Source organism: Otolemur garnettii, unplaced genomic scaffold, assembly GCF_000181295.1.
Source record: "Otolemur garnettii isolate 467f Iridium unplaced genomic scaffold, OtoGar3 scaffold00070, whole genome shotgun sequence".
Lineage (NCBI taxonomy): Eukaryota > Metazoa > Chordata > Mammalia > Primates > Galagidae > Otolemur > Otolemur garnettii.
The window spans coordinates 2,826,396-2,834,431 of NW_003852465.1; the positions used below are offsets into that span (position 1 = coordinate 2,826,396).

Genomic DNA, 8,036 nt, shown 5'->3' on the forward strand with positions numbered 1-8,036 from the left:
TGGGGTTTGGGGCCTTCTTATCACTGGTGTTGAAATGCAGGTGTACCAATTTGACCCTGAAACAAAGCACCAAATATCAGGTTTTGCTCGGGGACAGGCACAATGAGAAACCTAAAAGACTCAGCCCTCAGGGACTCTGGGCAGCTAGAAGGAAATAGAAGGGTGTGCAGTACCTAAGAAAGAAGGGATATTGAAAACAAAGATTACGTGGGCGACTTGGAGACCTCTTTCAGTTGTACTCAGCTTTAGTATGATGAAAATATTGAAAAGTTATTTCAACCTCAGAATCAGTTTCTTTTCTTCTGTGATTCTTGGATAGATGCTTTGATTTGTGGTATTAAAGCTTTACAGGTGGATTCTGCCCTTTTCATTTTAATAGAGTCATTCCATTTATTGTGAGACAGTTTGATATGCATCTTCCAAACAAGCACCACCAAAGTCAAGGTACTCCCTTGAGAATGTGGAGAAAACACTCAAAAAAGAATAGTTCCTCTGAAAAAATGTCTTTGCATGGTATGGGAGTTTCTCTTGTGTTTGGGGGGATGTTGAAAATCTGGATTTCAGAAGGTTTTGTGTTTGTTTGTTTGTTTTTTGAGACAGAGTTTTACTCTGTTTCCCTAAGGTAGAGTGCCATGTGTCATAGCTCACAGCAACCTCAAACTCTTGGGCTCACGTGATCCTCTTGCCTCAGCCCCAGAACTAGCTGGGCTATAGGCACTTGCCACAACATCTGGCTTTTAGAGACAGAGTCTGGCTCTGGCTCAGGCTGGTCTAAAACTCCTGAGCTCAAGAAAATCCACACACCTCAGCCTCCCAGAGTGCTGGGATTTCAGGCTTGAGCCACCGCTCCTGGCCTTGAGTTTCAGTTTTGACTGCAGCTCTTCATTTTCCCTGATTTAAATGTCCCCGTCTCAGCTCTTTATGAAGTGTGCAGATTTCCTTACGGGTCTCCTAGGAGTCACTAAGAGACTCGGTAACTATATACCTTGTTGCTATAATTGATGCTCTTTCGTTGCTGTAATTCCTTCTTAACATTACAATTTTAGTCAAGTATTCTTTCCCGCTGGAGGCATTAATTATTGCCGGTTTTGAAAAACCTTTCCTTGGTATGTACATTTTTGCTTCTGGTGCCAAATCACGTCACCGTTTCCTAGTCTTTGTCTAGATGGAAGAATTTTTTTACATGTTTTCTTTACTGTTCAGCATACTCCACACCCTTTCTAACCACTATAGGATAATTTACAGTGTTGCCCGCCAGTCGGAAAGTCAGCATTCTTCATAGTTCCACGCATTTCACCAATTTGTGGTCTTTATCTCAGGGTAGAGGATTTAAATGTAGTCTTATTTGCTCTTTATTAGCTGTGAAATTATTGGTCACTGAGGTTTATGAGAGCAAATCCCCTTGTTAAGGAGTTACCCATGGTTTATAGCGTATCATTGAAAAAAATGGTTATTATCCCGTGACAAAGACTTCATTGAAATATGAAATTGAAAGGCAGGATATTTCTTGAAATGCAGCAGAGTGTTCTGGGAAACATTCTCTTATTTGAAGTTAAGTAAATTTTTCTTTAGAGATACTTTATGTAAAGATATAATTTATGTCTTAGTCCATTCAGGCTGTTATAACAAAATACCATAAACTGGGCAGTATATAAACAACAGAAACTTATTTTTCATTTTTCAGGCTGTTAGGAAGTCAAAGATAAAGGGGGCAAAGGGGCCAGCAGATTCACTGCTGGTTGAGAGCCTGTTCCCTTATAAAAGGCTTCCTCTCTCTGGGTCCTCAAGTGGTAGAAGGAGTGAGATAGCTCTTCAGGCTTCCTTTATAAGGGCACTAATCCCACTCAGGAGGGCGCAGCCTTTACGACGTCATCACCTCCCAGAGCCACCACCTCCTAGTACCATCTCCTTGGGGGTTAGGATTTCAACCTAGGAGTTTGGGGGAACATAACATATTTAGACTGTAGCACTGTATTGTTATCACACTTCATAATCTTCACACACACACGTGTATATACACACATCTATTTCCAGTCAGAGAAAGAGATAACTATTTAATTATTACAGTACAAAAAGCTATGTACACTAGGAAAGGTTTTGAAATAAAATCAATACCTTTCAGCTAGTTGTTACTGAGTCCCCACACAGAGACTATCCCCGTTCTAGGTACTACTAGAGAGAAAGCAGTTAAGCAGATAAACAAATTCACCACTCTCACAGAGCCTAAGTTCTGGAAAGTGATGCAGACTTCACTTCCAATTTAAATATGCTTTGTTCTTCCTCATCTGATTATTTACTACAGGGTCTCATATCCTCCATCCAGTAGGAACCAGTTCTCCAAGTTCAGAGCGATAATTTGTGTTTTTAATGCTTAGAATTATGTGATCTATCCTAAAGTCATCTGCTTCTGAAAGTAGTAAAAGTCCATTTAATTATATAAAAATGAAATGCACTGAAATTTATTATTATTTCACTGAACATAAATCAGGAAATAGATTCAATATACATTACCTAAGGATTGACACTTCCAGCCCCTTAGCCATGTGTTTCCGTAAACGTATTTTCTTGTTCATTTACTGCTACATTTTGAATCGTTGCCTCTGCCCCAGATGGCTGTTGATGTCTCTCCCTTGAGCCTGGATGAAACCATTTCTCTCCAAGGCCAAGAGTTTTCTACAAAATAATAGAAAACCTTGGCCTGACCTACACAAAACACTTGCTCATTATCATATTATATAGAACTGAAAAGCAGAATCGATGGAAAGGATTCAGTATGGTCCCTTTTTAAATTTGAACTTACCTGGTTTTATTAAATACAAGAACATAGTGACTCAGTGTTTTTATGAACATCTTGCTCCCTACCTTCACGCCCTCAAGTATGTTATTGACCCCAGCTTATTGATGTATCTACATTTAACTTATATACGTTGTGTAATTTTTAAAGACTTTAAGTTGATGACTTAATACAAAAAATAACTGCATACCTCCAACTCTACCATGGAAATATAAAATATTGTCTTGACCATGCAGAAATCCTCCTTTAAGGGTAAATTTTAATACTACTGGTAACAAAAGTCAATTTCCACTGTTGCACAAGAATTATGGAAACTCCCCAGGGTGACCCCCAGAATAGTAGGGCATTCTCTCCGTTCTGCCGTGGGGTTCCTCTGACATAAATGTCGTTCTGTGCGTGTTCTCTCAGGAGGTCGAATTGTGCCGTGTTAGCAGTCAAGAGAAGCTGGGCCTGACAGTCTGTTACCGAACAGATGATGAGGAAGACACCGGCATTTATGTCAGCGAGGTGAGAAATGCCATGAGGGGAGGAGGGCTGGGGCGGGAAGGAGTCAAATGACTCACCAGGAGAAAATCCTTCTTCAGACGCTTGAATGTGAAGAATTGGCCATGTTCCAACACTTGTCACTTTCAATTAGGAAAGTGAATTATGCTGCCCAAGTAATATAATTATTATCAGCTTGTTTAATGTGGATGCTTTTCCCCCAGAATCCCAGCAAGGAAAAGTGCAAAAATGGTAACACTGCTTCAATTTGAATAAGGTCCCGTGAGCATTCAGGAAGTCAAGAAAAAATTTTGATCTGCAGGCATCTGACCTTCCAGCCCATTGTCCTGACTTCTGTGAACAGCAGCATTGACTGTTGTAAATTCTCTTTCACAATAATCACGTTTTTCACTTTGCTGATGAGATTGATAAATCTGAACACCCAAATAGTGCGTGTATTAGTTTGTTTTATTCAACCTTATAATCACTTTCCAGAGGGAGGTACTTCGGTGTAAGACACCTTTTATGTTAATTACTTTGAAAAACTGTGAAGCAAGATTTATTAACATAGATGACTTTCTTAAATCCCTAGAAGCATTATTTTATAAGTGGTAATGTATTATTAATTATATATACATAATTATGCAATTAAAAATTGTACAAAAATTATACATAGAAACATCAAAATTATACAATGTACACAGAAACATCAAAAATTATACAATATACATAGAAACATATATATGCCTATATACACATCGAATCTAACTCTAAGTACTAATTGTTCTATGCTGTTCCAAGTTTTCTTGGCCACGATCTTGACAACATTAGCTAACATACTAAACTTTAGCTTCTTCAACTAGAAAGGGTATAACGATGCTTACCTCATTGTTTTTACAAAATTGCTTAGAATATGAAAGAAGTAACTAATGGACTCAGGAAACTACACAGCTCCCTAAGTGCAAACTTTTACCTTTGTCACTTTAAAAAGAATTTACTGACTGGCTTCTCCAAGGGAAAAATCTCTCTGGAGAGGATAATCCCTCGGATTAAGGTGAGGAAGTCTAAGAAACACCTGCTGGATTATCTTTTGTGATATCTGCCGAGGTAGAAAGATAGACGTTTAGTATTAGTTTGATTGTAGTTCTAAAGCCAACATGTTAGGTTGTCAAGGGCTTTTTAATGGGATACAATTGACTGATCATCACTCACTTCCCTCCAGTAAGTCTCTATTTACTATTTAAATATGTCAGATAAGGAACTTCATTTTTCAGGGAAAGCAAAGAAGCCACAGGATCTGAACACATGTGTGGAAGGCATGTCTTTCTTGTACCTCTTGTATATAATTACAGCGTGTTTTGTTCTTGACTGATTACTCAAGCCTGAGGAATTAGGTAGCACTCCTAATAAATAAGTAGTATCTAACATCTGGACGGGATAGACCAACCTCATGCTACACTTGAAATACTTTTCTTGAAAAAAGCTTGAATGCAACAACCTAAATAATTAGTCTGAGGCCATCAGGTGAAAACTGATAGATGGAATCACCCTAAGACTTCGTTCAAGTTTGAAACATTAAAATATTAATAAGATGCTAATAGACCCTTAAATATCTATTTATTCTAAAATGATTTATAGTTAAAATACTTCACCCTCTATGTAAAGTGGTGCTGAGTAACTAAATGTATCAATAGGATTATTTTGTGTTTATTGAGGGATATATATTGTAAATCTCTTTATATATTAATGTGCTCATGAGACAGAAATCCCTTTAATAAATATAGACTTACAGTATAGCTATCAGCTTTTCTAAGACAGCTAGGGCAGGATTTAAAAGTCACCTCAGGAGGAAGTGAATTTTCTGGGTCAGAGAATCCTAGTATTAACATCGTCTCATGTCAGCTGAAGACCACATCTGACAGTTGGGGTGCAGAAATGAATGAATGAATATAAAAAAGAAAAGAAGGAAGGAATGGAGAGCAGGAGGAGGAATGGTGGGGAAAATGATCATCAGATTAAGTTCAGTCGTATTCTCCTTAAACATATTATTGTTTATTCTAAAACAGTTCATTTACATTTTCAGAACCGGTGATTTTTGGTGGAGAAAAATGTGACATGCATTGTCATAAATCAGTAGAAAACTTTGAAGCAAAGTTTGAACATTTTTTAATCATGTTTTTAATTTCTTTCCTTTTTTTTCTTTTTTCCTTTTTTTGCAGTTTTTGGCCAGGGCTGGGTTTGAACTCGCAACTCCAGCATATGGGGCTGGCACCCTACTCCTTTGAGCCACTGGCGCCACCCCATGTTTTTAATTTCTTAAGAGACTATTGTATATCAAGTTGAAGATGTGTGTCCTTTCCCCGACAGGTGGATCCGAATAGCATTGCTGCCAAAGATGGCCGAATTCGAGAAGGGGATCGCATTTTGCAAGTATGTGGTGTGGTTATTTTATAAGTTTCACATTGTCTGTCTGACAGTTTTTATTTTATTTTGTATCTTATAAAATATTAGAGAAAAGAATTTGTCTTTGCTTTTGGATAGTAATATCTACAAAATAAAAAAGCTATCATTTAAAACTCTTAAAGTTAAGGATGATGCCATTTATTAAGAGTTATTAGCTAATCATTAGTAGTTCAGATACAGTCTCTGGAGTCAGATTACCTTATCTCCACTTCCAACTCACCACTTTTCTGGGCACATCATTTAATGTCCTCTCATCATAATCCACTTCGTCATCATAAATATGGTAATAATAGCCTGGTCTTGGTGTGAGTGTTAAATTGGGTTGTTTATGTCATACGCTTAGCCCAGTGCATGGTAAGTGCTCGATGAACAATGGCCACTAGCGCTAGCAGCATCTGTTATTGCTACCTTTCCCAAAATAAATTAGGTAAATATGGATCTAAATGGTCCTTTACTATGTGAAATTCTAGAATTTAGAGTAATTTTCAACTAGTCATGTGTCACTTAATACATTCTGAGAAATGCATCCTTAGGCGATGTTGGCATTGTGTGGACACCACAGAGTGACTTACACATACCTAGGTGACTACCCGCCTGGTCTGGGTGGTGTGGCCTGTTGCTCCTGGGCTGCAAACCTGGACAGCATGTTATTGTACTGGATACTGCAGGTGAGAATTTTTGTATCTAAACATTGGTAAACATAGAAAAATACAGCATAAATATGGTATTATAATTTCATGGGACTGTCATCATAATCTATGCAGTACATGGTTGACTGAAAGGTTGTTATGCAGTTCATGGCTGTATTTACTAATGAGTTCCCGGGGCCAGGTGGCAGAGATCGCGCTATGTTCCCCACATGGAAATGTGAAAACATGGAGACTGATTAAATTTCAGTTTAAGGAGAGAAATGGTAAGCAGATCATCGGAGGGATGCGGACAGGCCTGGAAAGAGTTTCAGGCCAAATCAGAAAGAACTGAAAGCCAGTTTCTATCCTAAACCTACCCCAGCTTGCTTGGCCCTTTCTGAGTCCCTTCCATAAAGAAAGGCTGGAGAAAGACACCCAGGCTCCCCGGCTCCTGTGTTCAGATGAACCCCCAGGTAAGAACAGGGGCCCCTTTCACTGCTGATCATGACTGTGAAGCAGAGAGGAGGGTTTGGATGATAAGTTGGGGGGGGGGGTGACAAGCTGTTAACACGTTCTGCACAACTTTCAGTCACATGCAGAGCTCGAGTCCTCGTTTCTCCTCGCTGGAGACAGACCCCTGGAGGGCGTTTCTTTGGATTCCACACTTTTGGATTTAACTCTCTGCCGAGAACCAGGGCTTCAAAAATAGACAATAGACAAATGTCATCCCAGGCGGGGTGCTCCTTCCCTGTGTAATTACGGAGCCACAGACCATGCCGGTGCAGTGTGACATCCTCACGATCAAGTGCCCAGCCTTCTGCTGTTCTCTGCCTCCCTCATGGCAACACTCTCCGAGTCACCCCACTTCTTCACCTGTTCTTTCTTCAACTACACACCACAGAACCCCTTTCTGGGGTGGCTGTTGTTGTATCGCAGACTCTCTGCTAATGTTCCAATTAGGAAAGAATAAAAAGCACTAATTAGAGATCTTTGGTGTCCCACTGGTTTTCAGAAAACCTCAAGAGTATGTAATTTCTGCTTACCCTAAATGGTGATGTGTAAAAAAAAAAAGGAATCTCATCTGTCATCTATCAAGGGAGGGAGGAGTGAGTCAGGAAACCAAGACATGGTCTGGTTTTCCCATAACTGTTGTGGCTTCTTTCACACCTACTCATGAATCAATCAGTGAACGAAACAAAGGTGTTCAGTGGAAAGAATGATAGGAGAGGGGATGAAAACTTGCAGGAGAGCTTGACTTGTAGTGTAGCCTCATTAAGACACTAAGGCCATTTTACTATTACCCAGATAAAGAAACCTTCAAAAATGTGTTATTATTTTTTTTTAATTTTGAAATAATCTGTACATGTTTTGGTCATGTTGTAAACATTTCCAGTTAAGCATACTGAAAATAATCTACCCTTTGGACGCCCAGGGTCACATTGTACCCAGCAGTCATTATACAATGCTGGTAATGGGGCAAAGTGACTGAAAGGTCTGGGAGATTTGTGCCCAGACATCAGATAACTCTATTTGGCTACGTCTTCTGATGGACTGGGTCTATCTATCTTGTCATTTTTCTTCCTCTCCTTTTTGGGGTTGCCAGCTGTCACTTCTTCCCTTCACCATCAACTCCCCACACCTCTCACCTCCCGCTGGCTGTCCCTGGC

The 8,036-nt window shown here is 39.4% G+C and overlaps 1 protein-coding gene across 2 annotated transcripts in view; it reads left to right on the forward strand.

Annotated features, from left to right (window-relative positions):
- The window catches only part of PDZRN4 (PDZ domain containing ring finger 4), a 364,567-nt gene that overhangs the window by 340,829 nt on the left and 15,702 nt on the right, over window positions 1-8,036 (forward strand). For both annotated transcript variants that reach the window (XM_003793539.1, XM_003793538.2), the window contains 2 exons: window positions 3,203-3,301; window positions 5,645-5,707. In XM_003793539.1, coding sequence (XP_003793587.1) covers window positions 3,203-3,301; window positions 5,645-5,707 — 162 coding nt within the window. The remainder of the gene's footprint in view (window positions 1-3,202; window positions 3,302-5,644; window positions 5,708-8,036) is intronic.